Source organism: Poecilia reticulata, linkage group LG8 (genome assembly GCF_000633615.1).
Source record: "Poecilia reticulata strain Guanapo linkage group LG8, Guppy_female_1.0+MT, whole genome shotgun sequence".
Taxonomy (NCBI): domain Eukaryota; kingdom Metazoa; phylum Chordata; class Actinopteri; order Cyprinodontiformes; family Poeciliidae; genus Poecilia; species Poecilia reticulata.
The window spans coordinates 22,219,469-22,238,566 of NC_024338.1; the positions used below are offsets into that span (position 1 = coordinate 22,219,469).

Consider the following 19,098-nt stretch of genomic DNA (forward strand, 5'->3'; position numbering starts at 1 on the left):
TGTTGTTGGTGACATACGTCAGAAGATGACGGGCTGTTTTTCTTGTCTCTGATTGGCGGAAGGCTGTCTCGTGAAAGGTCACGTAAATTTGGCGCTTTTCGTTCACCAGCAGTCTGGCGCGTTTTTGAAGAGGCAGAAAAATGTCAAGAAAACTGCGCCAGTTTGCCGCAGCTCCTGAAATATTAAAGTGAAGACCTTCGTGCTTCCTTCAGATACCCGAGTCTGAACTGGAAAATGCTCGGAGAACTTTCAGGAGCTGCGCAGAGACGGTCTGAAGTGAGACTTAGTTAGCTTGTTGTTTTATAGTAAAACCTGCTGACAACAAACACTCGTCTGCTTCGAACTATGAATGATATAGTTGTTTTTTTTATTTACACACAAAGTAGCAAATAAGAAAACAGCCCTTGACGTTGCAGCAAGCTACGGGTATAACATATTGGTGAGTGTTTTCTTTAGCTCTCTGTTGTATCAATCCGCCAGTTATTTTAAACCAAACTAGATACGTTTCTGGTCGCTATATAAACTATAACAATAATTTACTGGTGTAAATAAACACACTAACTATAACATTTACGTTTACATCGCATTGTATAACAGCTGTCTTAGACTTAACACATTTTAGTGGACTTTCTTCGTAAAATATTCTTCAAACAGTTAAATAAGATTTAAAGGATGTATTGGTATTTCGGAGTGCTGTTGTGAAAATAGATCATGTAAAACATACTGGTCTCTGAAAAAAGTATTTAATATTTACCAGAGAAATGAATGTGCTTTTAGACCTATAATAAAATACAACTTATCAAAAACTGCATTGTTTCTTATGTATTAACTTAATACTCGTTATGTTTACAAATCTAAACATTTCTTTCAGGTCTCCTGAAATTATGGCTGGTGTTGTGGCTATGGCTTCTGTCATTGAGGACTTTGACACTCAGGTAGAAATCATAATTGTTATATTTTATACAACTGTCATTATTGGAAGTAGTGTTATCTTAATCAATACAATTGTTTTGTTTTACAGTGATATGCAGAAAATAGCTTTACTTGTTTTTATGTGTCCATTCCACAGTTTTATTTGTAATGATTGTTACGCTTCCAGCTGATCAATGATTGGTGAAACATAAGTGCAGGAGATCCTTTTTGATTGAAAAAAATACTATCATACTGGTTTTAATGAAACTGTAATGCCATATGTATAGACACCAGTGTTAATTTTGACAATATGTTTAATGTAGTTTTAAATTTTAGTTATTATAGTCAGACATTTTAGTCGAGTTTATTTGTACAGCACATTTCAGAGACAGAGCACTTCAAAGTGCTTCATTGTGCTGGATTGTTACAGCAAACATTAGTTTTAGTCGTGTTTTATTTCACAGAACTTACTCTAAATATCTTGACTAGACTGACTGTGAGTTTATTCAACTAAGATGTTAAAACATAGAGAAAGTTTTTATAGATTTTCTTAAATAATATCTGTACCCATGGTGAGACATTTATCCAATGATATAATACATTTTAATTTAACTTCTGTTATATGTACCTTGGAATACTTATTTTTGTACTTTCAAGCACCTTTATGATTCCCTTTTTATTCTCACAAATGCAAAACTGTATTATTTAGATGTTTAGAAATCATCCCATTTGTGTTTTCTCTCTTAACAGCCTTGCAAGAAATCTCGCAAAGATGTCAAGCAGATCACAAACTATTTCTCGCCTGTTCCCAAACCTGTGGAGAAACCCTTCTCTCCTCCTCGCTCCAATAACATCATGGACTACTTCAGTCGAAAGACTCCTTCTTCTAAAGAAAAATCAAGTCCACCACAAGACCTCAAAGAAAACAGCCAAAAACCTCAGCCTGAAGAGAAACGCGCCAACGCAGAAGTGGGGAGAAAGTCGTCTGAGAAACGGGGCAGAAAGACCAGCAGAGCTGCGAGGAAACTTGTGCCGACCGAAGATGTAGGTGCCTCCGATGACTGCCTGGTTGTTGAAGAAACACAGGAAAGCAAAGACTCAGATGCAGCTGTAGGCCATGGGACCCTAGGAAGCGACACGGCAGCTTTGTTGTTAAAACTCAGTGCAGAGACATGTGAGTCAGAAATCTGCAAAACCGTCAGTGACGAGAAAACTGAAAGAGATTCCCCTCAACAGAGAGATCGCAAATGCGAAAATACTGGTGATATAGAAGCAAAGCGGAACACTACAGCATTATCTCCAAGACTTGAAGTAAAACAGGTTAAAAAGGCAGCAAGAAAACCTACAAAGAGGCAGCAAAAAGAGTCAAAGCATCCAGAGCCAGAGGAGAAGGAAGCGGATGGATCACTTTGTGATGTCAGTATGAATGTCAGCTTGGGTGAAACCTCTGAGCTGAACAGCAGTACTGTAACCATCTCCTTTGAGGATTTTGTGCGAAGTCAGAGTCAAAGCAAAGACATATTAGAAGACCCAGGTGAAGAAGATGATCGTAAAAACAAAGAAAAAGCAGAGGAATTAAATTGTGAGCAGCTGGATGTCCCCAAGACTGAGGAAAGTGTCGGCCCGATCCAAGTCTCACCCCGAACTCTCACCATTCAGGCCGAGGTGCATGCTGTTTCACCCAAACAGAAAAACGTCAAAGCTCTGGGAAAGTTTGCTTCAATCTTCACCAGGAGAAGAGTAACTGGTAGCACCGCAGAGCCTGCTGCTTCTCCTCCAGCAGACGATGGACGGCACCTTCCTTCTCCTTCTTCAGCCAGCAAACGAAGGTCCAACGTTGTTCTTCAGGAGGAGGATCTGGAGCTGGCTGTGATTGAGAGCGAATCAACTCCAAAGTGCAGTGAAGCTGAGAGGAAGCAGTTCATGTCTGCCTTCAAGCAGCCCAGTCTGGATGGGTCCAAGACTAAACCGGTTAAAAACCAAAGCAAACAGAAGCAAGCCGAGGAGAAGACTGAGGAGGCTGCTGAGGACGGAGATGTTTCAGTTCCTTCTGCAGAGCAAGGCCCTCAGGAGAGCAAAGCATCCAAAAAGAAAAGTGGGAAAAAGGGAAGAAATAAAGCTAATGATAAGCAGGAGGTGATCTACACATCACCTGCTGTAAAAGAAACCGAGGTTACAGCTGTACAAGCAGAAGATGACAAAGAAGTACCTCCCAGCTCTGTTCCAGCTCTGAGGAGGTCCAGACGAGAGATTGTGATTAAAAAATTGCCTGAAAAAGCCCCAACAAGTCCTGTGAGGAAAACCAGGAGACAGAACGAGTCCAAAGAGACTTTAAATGCAGCTTCACCTCAGATCAGCCCTGTGAAGATGTCAACACCAAAGACACGTAGGTCCAGACACGGTGTCTTTGTAGCACAGATGGTTTGTCCGCCAGATGCAAAGGAAAGTCCAATCAGGTAACACTTCATCTAATTATGTATTTCAATGTATGTGTCTAAAGCAGCTGACATATTTTCTCTTTTTATTTAAAGGATTAGACTAAGTAGAATTCATAAAACGGTTCCAGCATCTAAGACTGAAAGTGGAAACGACATAACCACTTCTTCAAATAATAAAGTAAGTGGTATTTTACTCAGAAATCAAATACATTTAACTGTTTTTATGATTTATAATTTCTGAACTGTGATTTTCTTTTAAGATACTAAATGAGTCCAAAAAAAGACAGCAAGCAAAGAAACTGGTGGAGAAAGCCAAAATGATTCAGCAAAGCAAGAAAACGACAGAGAAGAAAATGTTGAGGCGATCGTCTCGAACTAAAACCTCCGTCAAGAAGAGCTACTGTGAAGATGAGGTAAAGTTTTATGGCTAATGTTATTAACTGCACTTGATAGTATTATCAGTATTTATTAGGGATTATTTACAAACAAAATTTTGAACATTTTAATATAAAGGATCGTTGGGAGATTGTGCTTGTTAGTGGATTTTAAGATTTCATTGGTTTGTCTTTTTAGGATTCTGTTGTCTGCATCGAAGACTTGACCGATGCTTCCCAGAGTGCACCAGGAAAGACTAAAACCCAGAAGGCCTTGCGTAGCCTGAATGAAGTTCTTGGCAAAGCTGCACCGTCTGGCAAAGCTACACCAGGTTGTTGTTTTTTTTGTTTATTTTTTTTTTAACCTTTTGTTGTTAACTTTTTACCAATATTTTTAGTAATCTTTTGTGTTTTTCTCTTCATCAGGCTCCAAAGTCGCCTCATTTGGCCAAGACAAGTCGGCCCGGAAAGCGTCAGCGGTGATTTCCATCTTTGATGACAGCAGTGGTGAAGGATCTGACAACTCTCAGGACGACGAGCAGTTCAGGGCGCGCAGGGAGTTCTTAAAGAGCGGCCTGCCTGATTCTTTTAGGAAACAGATGGCAAAGACTGCTGCCACCAAGGAGGCCTACTCTGCCTCCTCTTCCTCCTTTCAGCCGGTTTCACACACAACACAACCACCTAGTGGTAAGATTCTCAGTCACAGCTGTTTACAGTGTCTTAATATAACTGTGGAAAATTGAACTGAGCTTGTTTTTCTGTGTAATGACAGATTGTTCTCTCTGGAGTCTGCCATGGCCTGAATCCTCATTATTGGGTCACTTAAAGGACATTTGGAGCCACAAACCGAACCCACCAATATCTACCAGTGGATCTCTGTGTGTAAAGACAGAACCAGCTTGTAGAAAGGCTTATGAAAAGGTAGAATGTAATTCTTACTGATTTCATTCTTATTATGCTCATTTCTAAGTTTCCTTTAGTTTTTTTTTTTTAAATCATGGGTAGTTTTGAATTGACAGCATCATTTATTTTTAGGCTTCAGTCTGGAGACCTGAAATCTCTGAAAGTGATCGTGAGCTTCTGATGATGGAGTTCTGCTCCAAAAACCCTCACTTTCCGGCGCAGACGGTTTTCACTCTCCTCCAAAAACGACGAGCCGACCATCAGCAGCAGTTAGCAGCTTCAGGTTGGTGTTTACAATAAGAACTATATGCCTTTTTTGATTTTAAACACATAACAAGTTTAATTTTGTTTGTAGAAAAAAAAAGTTCTCAATCTGTTGCAATTTTAATGAACTAGTTTGTGTCATTTTATCCTTCTGTTTGTTAAAAGTAAAGAAAAATGTTGAAACAATAAAAACAAATTTGTATAAAATACAATAAAATATAAGATGTAATTATTTTTTAAGAATCTGAATGTTTTTTTGGTAACTTAAAAAAGTCTTACAGGTGAAAAAAAAAATTATGCTCTATTGTTGGCTGCTTAAAGTCACATTTCACTCTGTTAAAAAAAAAAAGTCTAGACTGCAAGAAAAAGGTGCTATTTTTGGCAGATATGTGATTTCCTTCAATAGTGAATGGCTTCTGTCACTTAACCACAGTGCGGTTGCTCTGTCAAGCACTATTATAGAAAAGACTATAGTAGCCTTTTGTTTATATTTTACTCTTCAGAGATTCATGCATTATTGTTTCAGAGAAAGATCGTCCCTGATTTAGTTCAACACCTCATCAGGAAACGTTTTTCTCTATTGAGAAAATAAACTTTTCTTGCACTGATTGTTGTAAGTTTGGTCAAGTTTTTTGCAAAAACCACTAGCATAAACAGAGCCTCCCCTAGAGATCGAGCCTCACGCTTGATCAAGCTAACTCGCTGTGTTGATCTCCAAAAATATCCAGTTTTCACTTCAACATTATTATTCTGTTTCAATATCTTCAGTATTTAGGCTTTATTTTCAAATTGGTCACCTATGAGGATTTTAGTCTATGGTCTTTAACTTATTTTCTTATTATGTGAAATTATTAGATCCAGAAACTGTGACCATCAAAGACTCCTGTGTTTTGGTGAGTGATGAAGCTGTTGGAGGGAAGAGGAAGAGGAGAGAGGATGAGAGGGAGAATAATGTGAAGGTGGCTAAGAAGCAGAAGTCCAAACATCCAGAGGAGAACGTCTCCCCAGCTGAGCAGAAACCTCCTAGAAGGGGAGGCCGAACTAGACGAAGTCAGAGATCCAGAATGAAGGAGGAAGAAGATGAGATGAAGGAGAAAAGTAATCCTAAACTGAATTCGGCTCCCAGCCCCTCTGAAGACAATTCTGTTGTTGTTGTGGACGACTTAACTTTGGAAGCAGACATTAAAAGAAAAGGTGCGCTCCACTAGAATCTATCATGTTTGTCAAATCATATTGGTATTAGAAAAGAAAAACGGTGTATTTAGAAACCTTCCATTGGTTGTAATTTGTCTGTAAAACATCACGACGTTGGTCCTTCAGGACTGATGTTGAACATCAGTGGTTTATCCATTGAAACTGACTAGTTTTTCCTTAGAATCAGTTAAGGAGGAATTGCTGTGGACTGATAAATATCAGCCCCAACTCTCTGCTGACATCATAGACAACACACCTGCAGTGAAGAGGCTTTACAGGTGAGGAATCCAACCAGCAGCTCCTGGATTTGTATTTTACTCTCTCAGTTATGAGTCAAACTGTGTTTCACAAAATTGTTTATAGCTTTGAACTTGAACATTTGTAATGTCACAGCAGTTCCTTCAGAGTTGAACCTCTTGGTTGCTTCTCTTATTATTTCCCTCCTTGCCCAGCATGTTTTTCTTTTTTTTTAAGTTGGATTAAAGAATGTATCTGTGATACATTATTAGTTTTCATGATATAGTTTGTTAGCTAATGTTTTGTTTCGAACTTCTCATGCCTTCACAGAACAGCTGATTTTATGTTGAGATTATTTTCACACTAATGGTGACTATTAATGTATTAATTAATTGTGTGACTGCTGAAGGCAGTCAGTTGCACTTGATCTTATTTAAGGGTTTTACAGTAAAAGTGGCTGAATACCTTTGCATGTGTCACATTGAAAATAACTTTTTGCATCTAATTCAGTTATATCTTTGATGTACAACACGAAATCCCCATAATATATGTTGTAGTTGTAATGTAACAGGATATAGAAATACTTCTGTAAAGCATGTAATGCAGGTTTTTTGATAATATTTGTTCTTTCTTTCACTAGTTGGCTTAAAGACTGGAAACTTCGTGCCGACAGAGATGAGAGAAAAAATCAGAAGGCTAAAAAACAAGAAGAAGGCAGCTATGGTGAGAGGTTTTGTTTCCACTAATGACTTCCTCTGTTTGCAGCACGTTTATTTTTAATGCATGACATTTTTTTGTGTGTTCAGATTCAGAATGGGACTGTGGAGGTGAAGACTACCAGGATGCAGAGGAAACTCTATGTAACACGGTGCTCATCACTGGACCAACCGGAGTTGGAAAAACTGCTGCGGTTTACGCTTGTGCCCAAGAGCTGGGCTTCAAGGTAGAATTCATCTCATATAAAGAACAGAAACAGTAAATATGCCAAATGGCACTTCCTCATTTCTTAATTTATCCTCTTAAGGTGTTTGAAGTGAACGCTTCATCTCAGCGAAGCGGCCGTCTTATTCTGTCCCAGCTGAAGGAGGCGACTCAGTCCCACCAGGTGGACAATCAGGGGGTCAATGCCCACAAACCCGCCTACTTCAACAGCTACGGACTGAGCAGCAGCACCGGCTCTGTCAGACCTGGATCTTCTCCAAGTATGAATAGTATTACAAATTAATAACACTCTATCTCATTTTTGTGCAGTAAAAAAAACGTGGTCTTTATTTTTTAGGAAAGTCTAGCTCTCCTCGCAAGGTGGTTTCATCTCCCAGGAAAAATCCTCAGTCGCCAAGAGGAGCTAAAAAAGGAGGCCTGGCTCCAACTTCTTTAGCCAAGTTCTTTAAAGTGCAGCAACCAGCCAACAAAGAGCCACAAAAACCTGAACAGACCGGTAATGGCTGTGAATTTTTCACTTTTTTTAAATGAATCTATGTTGTTTTGTCACATTATAACCACAAACTTTCCTGATACATTTTTATAGCACTTTCCAAGAAAGCCATAAAAGCCAACGAGAGTAGCGACAAAAACAAATCTCCAGCAACCAGCAGCCCTAAACAGAAGAGCAGCGAGGAACAGGGCAAGAAGACGGCCACATCGCTCATCCTGTTTGAAGAAGTCGATGTTATTTTTGATGATGACTCAGGATTTCTCGCTGCTATCAAGACGTTCATGAGCACTACCAAGAGGCCAGTCATCCTCACCACCAGCGGTTAGTATGAGTAAACTGTTAATGTCCTGCAGCTTGATGTGTTGATATCAACTATCTTTGCTCAATCTTTACTATTTTTCAGATCCAGCTTTCAGCGCGATGTTTGACGGAAGCTTTGAAGAGATTCATTTTAAAAAGCCTTCAGTGGTAAGAGCTTCGAGTCACATTTACATTATCTACATGAGTGAGCAGAGCTTGAAGTGAACTGTTCTGGTTCTGCTCTGCAGGTGAATGTGAGCAGCTACCTGCAGCTCCTCTGTTTAGCTGAGGATATTAGGACTCATCCGTCAGACATCAGCTCTCTGCTCAAACTCAACGGCTGCGACGTCAGGCAGAGCTTACTGCAGCTTCAGTTCTGGGCTCGGAGCGCAGCAGGGCGTCCGTCAAAGAAGCCACTGGCTCAAACTGGCCAAAATGGTAAAGATAAAAGATCAAACCAAAGCTGTAAATCTATAGGTTTGTGTTATATTTAAGGTGATTAAATTTGTCTGAATATGTTTTCCTCTTTTTGCACAGAAATCGAACTGAAACCAGAAGCAGCTGATAAATCTGTGGCTGTCACATCCAGCCTCCCGCACTGTGATGCCAGCTGCACTGAGAGCAAGCTGGGCCTGCTGAATATTGAGCCTGACGGAGACATCTGGGAGCTGCTCAGGGTAAACCAAGCATGGAGCAAAACCCCTGATATGAAGCCCTGCACAATGAATGCAAACACTAAAACCACTAATACAAAAAGAAAGGACAAATACACCTAAAATTAATATAAAAATCAGCAAGATATAACAATAGATTTCCATATTTTTAAAGCCACTGTTCTGTTTTTAATGCAAAAGTGAACAAGTTAGTCAGTGTTCATCATTTAAATTAATAAGTACTTTTATTAATCCCAGTGGAAAATTAATGTATTATTGGTGTCAAACTATTTCACATCTTGGGTCATTTAAATGGAAAAAGAAGGTTATTTTCTATCTTATGGTTTACAATAAAATTCAGTTCATTTGTGGTCATTTTTAAGTAATACTGATTCACAACCAATTTTTTCTTAAAGCACTTTGCAAAACTTGAAAACATTTAATTTATGTCCAGAAATACATTAATTAAATCCAATCATACAGACAGATTCAAAGTCAACCACTTGCATTCCAACTTGCTCCTGGTTCTCAAACAATCCAGACAAGTTCAGTTTGTTATTGAAATTGGTGAAAATGTTTTCTAAGGAAACCTAGCAGATTGCATCAACTCACTGACTGCAGTATTCATTCCTGCTGCACCAGCATGTAGAGGCGGTGAACAGTCAATTGCACTGAGTCATTAACTCTGCAGCAATCCCTCATGCTGAGCGCTCACAGTGACAGCAGGGAGGAAAACTCCCCTGAAACCTGCAGCAGGTCCTGGCTCAGTGTGAGCAGATGTCTGTCATGGTCTGCAAGGGCTTTTAGAGCTTTTCTGATGTGGTTGGTTTAAAATAATTTTGACCAACTATCATGGTTCATAACTTAGCAACTAAGTGCTTCGATTGACCATTTTAAGCTGGGAATCCAAACTACACTAATCTACTCTTTTTATTTCAATCTGATCAACAATAGTAAAATTACCAAATTTGCATCTGATCTGTATTTACACCCCAGTGTAATTGAATGTAAGGACAATTAGTAACAAGTTTCTAGACTCTTAAAAAAGTAGAACTTAACCATTTTGGGATTTTCATCCCCATTGAATAAATGGATTCAAACTAAAGTTTGCATTTTTCTAAATTTCTGTTTACTATTCTACTTCATTAAAAAGTTAGTTTATTATGTTCCTTATTGCACGTTCTCACGCAGGGTGGTGTGTAATACAGTAGGAACTTCATTTAAGTCAATATAATATTAATTTGTGTTGTTAAACTTGGGTGTTCTGTTCCAACAGAACCAGAGTTTGATGAAGGCTGCGGTTTGCTTGGAGCTTCTTGCAGACGGCCGGCGGCGAGGAGTTGATCTGCTCTATTCCAACATGGAGAAACTCTTACCTCTACCTCTGACACAGTTATCTACCTCTAAGCTCTATACGCCTAAACATCGTCTTCCTGAATCACAAGACCTTCGACCTGTAAGTCCAAAACAGCAGCTATCATCTTTGTCCCTGCAGACGGACACGCTTCCTCCCGGTGTCGGGGTATTGCACGCTGCAGAGTCAGCTGATTTGTCAGACAGCTGCAGCCCCGTTAAAATGTCCAGCAGAATGAAGAAGAATAAAAAACGACACCACCTGCTCACCAGGGACGCGTTGAACTCTGATTCAGACTCAGAAGATGGATTTCCGTCTCTCTCCAAGAGGCAGGATGATCCTCACACAGAAAAAGTCAAAGAGAGAGTTTTTTCTGAAAGGGTGAAACGGAAGCCGCTGACTGCAGAGGAGCAAATAAAAACTGTTCCAGTCTCTCAGTGTCTTCAATCCATAGCCGACTTCTGGGACAACATGTCCTATGTGGATTCATCTCTTCGTTTTCACCCTAATGGACTGAACAGTTACAGAAGATCATCGTTTAGTGCCGTCATTAAAGATGGAATGACCGATGAGTCGAGAGTTGAAAACGGGAGAGAAAGCTGGACCGCAGGAAGTTGTGTGGTAGAGATCCAGGCTGCTGTGGAGGCTTTGAGTTTCCACAAGTGTCAGGCTTCAGTAGCTGAGGCCTGGAATAAAGTGCAGCAGCTGGAGGGAGAACTGAGGAAAGAGGCTGCAGAGGAGCTCACCCTTCCTGTTGCTTCACATCGAGAAGATTACAGCTTCACCCATGACGGACTCAGCCGTCCAGAGTAAGTCTCTACACCATCTTGGGCTCTCTGAAACCCAACAAACACAAGTTTATGTTACTGAAAAGCTGTGTCCTGTTTTCCAGGTTAGTGCTGCAGAGAACGGAAGTGATGGAAAATCTGTTCGATAAAGTCTTTGGGACTCTTGGCAACAGACAAGCAGCTGCTCTAGATTATTTGCCCGCCATGCGCACCATCTGCAGATCAGAGCAGCTGAAGGAGCAAGGAAAAGTTAAGAGAAGGTAGATGTGGACAGGAAGTGTAGATAAGTGGAAAAGAAAGAGTCTGTTTATATAAAAATAACCTTTTGCATCTGTCTCGTGTCTTCTCTACAGGTTTCTTCACTATCTTGATGCAATCCACTTGGGTCTTGAGAAAAGCACTCAACAGGTTCTTGCTGAGGACTTCCCCTAATCCACTCAGATTGTTTCATGTGCCACAAATACACAGATTCAAGAACCTCAATATCTGGTTCTCAGAAGGTAGAAATAACACGAGGTGTGGTGTCTGGGGCTGCAGAGGGCTGCAGCAACATGTTGGTGTTGGCTTCATTTCTGACTGACCTCACAGATTGGTGACTCTTGTGTGCACAAATATGATTGTTTGCACTTATTTTACCAACATTTAAATTTTGTAAGACATAAACCCCCTGAAATTTAGAGCACACAACTAAATAACCTCAGATTTTACATCTTTTGGTGCTTTGAAAGCTTTATATGAAATTCAGCTGGAATCTGGGGGGTTTTGTACAGTAGGTTTTTTTTAGTGCTTTGGATTTTGAAAACTTACTCAGTTAAACATGTTGAGCTTTTTTACAATTGTAAGAAATAAAACTGTAAAACACAATCTGCTTCTATATTTGTAAAGGCTGTGTATAAACTATCACAATCTTGTTTCCTGCAGTTTATTTTAGTTAAGCAACTTTTGACAGGAAGCTTTGAATGTCACATTCATCATTGATTTTTTTTGTGATTTTTTTTTTCTGCCTTAAATATGTATAAAAATTTCCAGTTGGTTTATGTTGTGAACAAATAAAGGCTTAACCCAACTAAAAATTGCATGATGTCACTGCATGTGCAAAGGCTGTGAAAGTAATCTCAGCCTTTGAATTTTTCTTTTTTTTCTTTATAGACACAATGTTATACGCCATATTTAAAGAGGTGTATGATTTTCAACATTTATTACAAATACGCTAATGTGTGGCTTGTGTTCATCTTCCGAGTTGCTAGTTTGTAGCATCACTTTTAATTGCAGTTTTGCATAAATCAAGTCAGATTTTTTTCCTGCATTTCTTTTCAAACTTAGTCTGACTGCATGTTGAATTTGTGAGCATAAAGTTTCTCTACAGATTCTCATTTATATCTAACTCTCTACAACCTTGGCAGAACAATTGGATTTCTGTAGAACAGTTTATGGGTATTGGAGTAATTAAACTGATTACTCTGGACAGGAAAAACATGCACACCACACCTTTCAGATGCTCGTAAAATAAGACATATAAATACTTCGTATAGGCCTATAACATAAGCTCTTATGAAAAAGGTCAAGAAAATGCTTTTACAAGGCACTATAAGATTACAGCTGTCATGTGGCTGACATTGGGACAGTTAGAGGCGGGCTACAACAAAGGGACAACCTCCAGCTACAAAAACACCAGTTGTTTCCAACTGACAGAACAACAACTGGACGCGCTCCAGAGGAGGCGTGTGAGTTTGCGCTTCGGATCGTGTCGAAACATCCAACGAGCGTCTGCAAGTTCCACTTTCATGTGGATGTTGTTTCAGCCGCAGCTCTCCACGTCTGAAGCTATGAGACCAACATGAGCAACACGGACCGCGGGACTGAGCGCCGAAAAAGGGGAGAGAAAAACCTGGTGCCGAAATGACAAACGAGCGAAACAAAAAGATTTTACTGGAACTGGTGAAGCAGCCGGAGAACAGCCGCTGCGCTGACTGCGGCGCGCCGGGTGTGTACAGTAACACTTTTCCCCGCCTCAGTTATTGTTGGATTTAAACTCTATTTACTGTATCTGGAAACAGATATGTTAAAATATAGTCTGGGTTTGCTCTATCGGTGATATTTTTCTAATGGAGTTAATCTTTTTAACCACTTTTATTATAACAGCTGAACAAACTCAGGTAAATATAGAATATTTTATGGTCTAATGACTTAGAATGCTAAATTGCCAGTAATGATGAATACATCAACTTATTAAATTTTCACTTTAAAATACAAAATTGTTATCTGAAATTTGAGCTATTTTTATTCTTTGTTGTCAAAGAGAGTCTCTTATATTTTCATGAAAACAAAAGTAGATAAACACAAAAGTTTTGTGAGTTTGGATGAGGGATGATAACTAAGCGCCATGTGGAATATACTCCACTCTACCATATATGGAAAGTGACGTCACATAGTGAATCATATTTGCTAGCCAAGATGAAAAGTAAAATATGTCAGAATGTGAAAAAACTGGTTATTAAAAACGTAATTAGTTTGGAACAAGATGGTTGCTAAGTTTGTTGTGGCAACAAGAAAATGTTGATCTTAGTTTGGCTGGAGAGGTAAAAAATTAGCTGCTTCTTCATAGGAAATTGGATTTTCAGAGTATTCAGATCAAAATACAGTAAGAAATCTACCTGCAGTCAGAATTTTGTCTGTGAAAGTCAAAGGTCGCCCTGCAACCCTGTTTTCCATATCCGTTTTTGATGCTGTTCATGTAAAACTGTGACATGTGAAGATGTAAACTATTTATAAGCAATTATTGCACCTCAGCTCATTAGCACTTATAGTGCTGTACACCTTCTATTTGTGTACATGTTCATCAGTGTTTCAAAAAACATAAATAGGAAAATTATTCTAATTTTCTAACTTGGAACTAGAACACATTCAATTTAGGGTTGTGACATAATTCCCAGGTCGGATCTCTGAACCACTGAGGCATTCCTCATTTACTTGAGAGTCTCGGAGGAGACGCAAGTTTAATTCTGCACAACCAACCTTAGAACAAGACAATGTCTAAATCTAATGAATTTCATTGTGAATGTTTCCCAGCTGAGGTACTCTGCAAAAATTATTTAACACATTTTTACTTGATACACTTTTCAAAGTATGAAAGCTTTCTTTTGTATGAGTGAAACTGTAACATTCGTCTAACTATCTTGTGTAATTTTCTTGGGAGGCCCTCAACACCCTCATAATCTGCTTATACCTTGGGCCAGCCCTGGTTTTGACCTAAAGAAAATCTTCTTGCGCTCCTCCCAGAACCAGACTGGGCGTCCTACAAGATCGGTGTGTTTGTATGTCTGAACTGCTCTGGGATCCACCGCAGCCTGTCCAGTCGGGTCAAATCCATCCGGCTGGACTTCTGGGAGGATGACCTGGTTGAGGTATGAGCTTCCTTTCTCCACAGATCCATTTTTTTCATATATTTAAAAAAAAAACACTGATTGTTTGTAACTTTTGCCTTAAAGTTCATGAAATCCACCGGGAATGCGAATGCCCGAGCTGTGTATGAGAAAGCCGTTCCACCGTACTACTACCGGCCTCTGGAAAACGACTGCACGTAAGTCCTCATACAGTTCAGTCGGGCTCTTTTTCCGATGTCCCAATTGTGGAATATTTGGTAGTGTATGATGGACAACAGACTGCTGACACGGCGCAACCACAGAAAATAGAGAGAAGTGCAACTGCAGGCTGTAGAAGTGAAATGTGCATGAAAGCCTGCCGCTAGGTCGCAGCTGAAAGGTGCAGGTTTTTGTGGCTTTACTATGGAAAAATATGTGAGACTGTTTCCACATTTTGAACTGCAGCGTCCTGAGGGATCAGTGGATCCGAGCCAAATATCAGAGGATGGAGTTTAACGGGATAATCAAGTATCCACCGCTGGCGTACACAACAGGTCAGAAATTGATTTCCTGTGGGCACGAATGAGAACATAAAGTCTACTATTGTTATTCTGCTTGAGCAAAAGTTATGCTTGTAATGTGCTTCCTCATGCCAAACTGTGTTAGGAAAAAACTGTTTTATTGAAGATAACAGAAAGTGGGGTATTGATTTGTTACTCATCGGCAAAACAATGAATTTGTTCTCCTGAGAACAATCTGTGTACCTTTTCTTTCTCATGTCAAACAGGCTTCCATGAAGGAATTCTGTGGAAGAAAGGGAAAGAGAACATGCAGTTTCTGAAGAGGAAGTTTGTGCTGTCGGAACGGGAATTCACCCTGTCGTACTACAACAAGGAAGATGTGAGTTTCCAGCTGCTCGGGTGCAATAAGAACAAAACAATAGATTTATTTTTCTAACAAGCTTAATACAATACCTCTTAAAAGCCTTCATATCCTTGAAATGGTTTAGATGTTCACCGCAAGTTTCAATGTATTTTCAGTCCGGGATTTCTCTTCAAAGATCAACACAAAGTGTTGCATAACTGTGACTTGAAATTAGAATGATTTCTGGGTTTTACAAACAAATGGGATCGTGAAGATCGAGGAACACAGCAGTCTGTTGTCCATCATACACTACCAAATATTCCACTGAGTTAGATAATAAAACTAAATCCCATGTTTTGAAAATCTCACAGAGATTGAAAAAGCTACCAAAACATTGCCATCCACATGAGCTGACTGGAGAGCATTTATCAGAGAATCAGCTTAGAGTTATGTAAGGGACACAGTGGACATGTTCTGGTCTAGTGAAAAAAATGCAGGTTTCTGGCCTACATAAAAAATTCAATGTGTGGTAAAAAAAAAAACTAAAAAAAAAACTGCCATGTTAAAACATGGTGGTGGCAGCATCACACTGTGGGGATGCTTTCCTTCTGCATCAATAGGGATCTGATCAGAGTTGATGAATGGTGCTAAACAGAAAAAGCTGCTACCCAAATCATCGAAATAGAGCTACAATTAACTGGTTGAGATCCATGTGTTAGAATGGCACAGTCAAAGTCCAGACTGGAATGCAGGTAGCAATCTTTTGAAAATTGATATTGACAGACACTCTCCATCCAACTTCACAGAGTTTGTGCTATTTTTGCCAAAAAGAAAGGACATAAATGTCAGTCTCTACATGTGCGAATCTGATGGAGAATTGCAAATGTAACAGCAGGAAAACATGGCTCTCCAAAATATTGGCAAACACTGAATACAAAAACTTGTGCACATTTATGTTAATTTACTTTCCTTATCTCCTACGTTGCTGAAGTACTTCAACATGCCTGTCATTTAGGAATCCAAAGGCCCTAAAGCTGTAATCTCCATCAAGGACCTGAACGCCACCTTCCAGCCACAGAAGATCAACCATCCTCACGGGCTGCAGATTACATACCAGGATGAAAATAAAACCAGGAACCTCTACGTCTATCACGAGAGCGCTGAGGTGAAGCTGCACGGTCATAAAACTGAGATCTTTTGGGTTTATTGTTTTAAAACTGATTTTGGAGTTTTACATATGGCTCCCTGGCTCCCTTTTGTGCTTCAGGAAATAGTAGTCTGGTACAACTCCATCCGCGCTGCTCGCTATGCATACCTGAAGACAGCATACCCGACTGGAAGCGACGAGGAGGTAAGACTTGACTCACCCTGAATTGCTCACATTCCTGTCCGGCACTTTTTTTTTTTTTATCATTCCTTTCAAGTCTACAACTCTTTTCTCATTCTTTAAGAGCAATTTGTCACACGTTTACAAGCTTTACTGAGTATCTCGCATTTGATTTGGATAAAACGGTCAAGTAAAAGAGTTTTAATTATCTTTTTGTGACAGCTTGTGCCAATGATAACAAGAAATTACCTAAAAGAGGGGTACATGGAAAAGACGGGGCCCTTGGTGAGCATCACATTGTTATGTGTTGTGGTTTAATTACTCTGTTTTTGCATGGCTTGGTCTTTTAGCAGTGGAGCATTTAATTTCCAGTCATCCAATAGCTATTTTTGATGTTATTTGCTCTGAGATGTACATTTGAATGTTTCTGTTCCTCTTTCACACATAGACACACACGCACACACACACATTCACGCTAACACCATAATAACTACACAGTAGGTAATGTTGTTAAGAAAATGTATCCTAAGTGGAGCATGTTCATGGATTCTTTGGATTAAACATAATTTATGTTTGAACAGCAGAAGGAGTCTTTCAAAAAGCGCTGGTTTATTTTGGACTCACAAAACAGGAAGCTGCTCTACTTCAAAAACCAACTGGTACAGACCACACTTCTTCTAAGCTCTAATACCAGCTTTAAAATAACCACTGCTCTGTAGATATCGGGCATCAAAATTATGATCACTTTGAATATCTTTTCATATCGCTGCTAAAACAGGATGCAGAGGAGTTAGGGGTCATTTTCATCGGGACAGAGAGCAACGGCTACTCCGTGAGGGAGTGCGTCCCGACGCACGCGCGGGGCAACAAGTGGAAGTGCGGCATCATGGTGGTGACGCCGGAGCGGCAGTTTGTGTTCATGTGCGAGCAGGAGAGGGAGCAGAAACAGTGGCTGAACGTCCTGAGGAAGGTGCTGTCCAGGCCCATGTCGCCACAAGATTACACCGGTAAGAGAAGGAGGCCAGGAGCGTGTCTGCGAAGCACAGAGCAGATCGTCCCTCTCAGAGTTAATGTTGCTGATTGGATGAGAAGAAGGGATGCAAAATTAGAACATAAAAACTGCTCTCAAAAATATTCTTTGATCTTTTTCTAAGCAAAATTTGAGAATTGCTGGTGTAATTTTGATTTAGAATGAGTTAGAGAAAATCCACAGTAAATTCAAATTGTACACTAATTTCTTGTTTTAATGCGGTATAATGTACTATTAAACGAATGCGTCATAAAAAGCATATTTTCGCAGAATAAGAGTGTATGCACATTTTTGACTAGAACTATGCATGTGTTTAAAATGAAAAGATTTGAAAGGTGATGCTTGTCACAGGTTTAATCGTGAACAGCCTGAAAGCTGAAATGGTTGTAAAATAACTAAACTTTTAGGATTCCCTTTGTAATTTCCGCAATAGTTTTTAATTGACATGTGCTAACTCCTGGTTACACATTTTGTATTGTGCCATTTTGAGCCCTGACTAATATCCTTTTCACAACCCACATCCTGTGGACCTGAGGTCAGGCTCCCTTCATCAGTGGTTTAATGCAGAGGTTAAAAAGCTTTCAAACTGGTTTAGGCAAACTGCGAATGAGAAAGAAAATCTGTTAAAGAGCCACGTTTTCCAGTATAATCAGTTTGCTCAGTAGAGAAACAGTCAATAATAAAAGGACGACTGATCTTGTCTGGCACCAATAATGCTCAGTTCTGTAATTTCTCTGTCAAATAGATTACAGCACATGCTACCCGAATTGCTGGTTTTATTGGTTGCCAATTCAATTGAGGAAAACAATTGAAAGCCCAATTGTCTAAATGAATTTAGATCCTGTTTCTATGTATGTTGCTCTGAATATTCCTCCATGTAATTATAAATAATTTCACTCTGCAAATTTCTTATAAATCTGTATTTTGTCCACAAAATATCATGGACATCGCTCTTCAGAAAAGACTTATTTAGCCAACTTCTAAAGTTTTGACCTGACTTGAGTATTTTCCTTTATTTTTCCAGCTCAAGCCCATATAAGGCATAAGAGATGAGCCATGAAGAATTGCAACAGCAGAGATGGTCATGAGAAGACTGCATCCATGACCTAAATGGCTGAACTTCTGTTACTGCACTGAATCAGACCTGACACTGAATAATAACTTCCTGTTATAAGCTCACACTAGCAGGATGCTCAGTCCTTGGTTTAAAAAAAGCCACATCAATATAACCTGATATTTCTTTGGTACTGTGGCACTGTTGCTCCATATCACCATGCTAACTCGACATTTCTTTATTTCTAATTATTTGAAAAAGAATTACACAAATATTTATTTTTTATTGGGCTAATAACATTAAATTAAATGTGTTGAAAATTTACTTATTGACAATAATGCTCAGAGAAATAAATAACTTTTTTATATAAAAGGTGTGTCTTGACTGCTGTTAAAAATGTGTATGAGAAAAAAGATAATTTGTGAAAAATATAAATTGTATATATTTGTGTTTATAAATACGTTTCTCTTTTTTAAACCCTTTTGTGTAAATTATATTTTTGATTCATGCTGTACGGCTATCATTTGATACAGAACCAGGTTTCTGCAGCTTGTTTAGTGTGTTTAGGCGCCCCCCTGTGGTGAGTGCCTTACTACCACTGTAGAAATA

General features: G+C 39.3%; 2 protein-coding genes across 3 annotated transcripts; both read left to right on the plus strand.

Annotated features, from left to right (window-relative positions):
* Positions 1-76: 76 nt before the first annotated feature.
* On the plus strand, positions 77-11,919 carry atad5a (ATPase family AAA domain containing 5a). The gene is made up of 23 exons (XM_008416888.2): positions 77-276; positions 384-439; positions 872-935; positions 1,663-3,368; positions 3,444-3,528; positions 3,611-3,763; positions 3,924-4,056; positions 4,151-4,411; positions 4,497-4,645; positions 4,760-4,910; positions 5,747-6,085; positions 6,267-6,363; positions 6,963-7,045; positions 7,129-7,265; positions 7,347-7,524; positions 7,602-7,760; positions 7,851-8,078; positions 8,161-8,225; positions 8,306-8,495; positions 8,595-8,734; positions 9,987-10,873; positions 10,957-11,112; positions 11,206-11,919. Exons 3-23 carry the CDS (start codon positions 885-887, stop codon positions 11,282-11,284), a joined length of 5,427 nt encoding a protein of 1,808 aa, XP_008415110.1. The 5' UTR covers positions 77-276; positions 384-439; positions 872-884; the 3' UTR covers positions 11,285-11,919.
* Positions 11,920-12,539: 620 nt separating this feature from the next.
* On the plus strand, positions 12,540-18,877 carry adap2 (ArfGAP with dual PH domains 2). 2 transcript variants are annotated; one of them, XM_008416886.2, is made up of 11 exons: positions 12,540-12,836; positions 14,132-14,256; positions 14,341-14,432; positions 14,680-14,768; positions 15,002-15,114; positions 16,094-16,243; positions 16,346-16,429; positions 16,628-16,690; positions 16,990-17,064; positions 17,184-17,412; positions 18,460-18,877. In XM_008416886.2, exons 1-11 carry the CDS (start codon positions 12,752-12,754, stop codon positions 18,486-18,488), a joined length of 1,134 nt encoding a protein of 377 aa, XP_008415108.1. In that variant the 5' UTR covers positions 12,540-12,751; the 3' UTR covers positions 18,489-18,877. The 2 variants fall into 2 exon arrangements, with proteins under 2 accessions (XP_008415108.1, XP_008415107.1); XM_008416885.2 differs by having other exon boundaries at positions 12,541-12,836; positions 16,987-17,064.
* The last annotated feature ends 221 nt before the right edge of the window (positions 18,878-19,098 follow it).

Bases quoted from the DNA above. Each gene is read 5' to 3' on its own strand.
- atad5a (XM_008416888.2), top strand. From the start codon at position 885: ATGGCTGGTGTTGTGGCTATGGCTTCTGTCATTGAGGACTTTGACACT. The intron at 936-1,662 runs GTAGAAATCATA...CTCTCTTAACAG, and splicing joins TTGAGGACTTTGACACTCAG to CCTTGCAAGAAATCTCGCAA. The intron at 8,079-8,160 runs GTTAGTATGAGT...ACTATTTTTCAG, and splicing joins AGTCATCCTCACCACCAGCG to ATCCAGCTTTCAGCGCGATG.
- adap2 (XM_008416885.2), top strand. From the start codon at position 12,752: ATGACAAACGAGCGAAACAAAAAGATTTTACTGGAACTGGTGAAGCAG. The intron at 12,837-14,131 runs GTGTGTACAGTA...CGCTCCTCCCAG, and splicing joins CGCTGACTGCGGCGCGCCGG to AACCAGACTGGGCGTCCTAC. The intron at 14,257-14,340 runs GTATGAGCTTCC...TTTGCCTTAAAG, and splicing joins GGGAGGATGACCTGGTTGAG to TTCATGAAATCCACCGGGAA.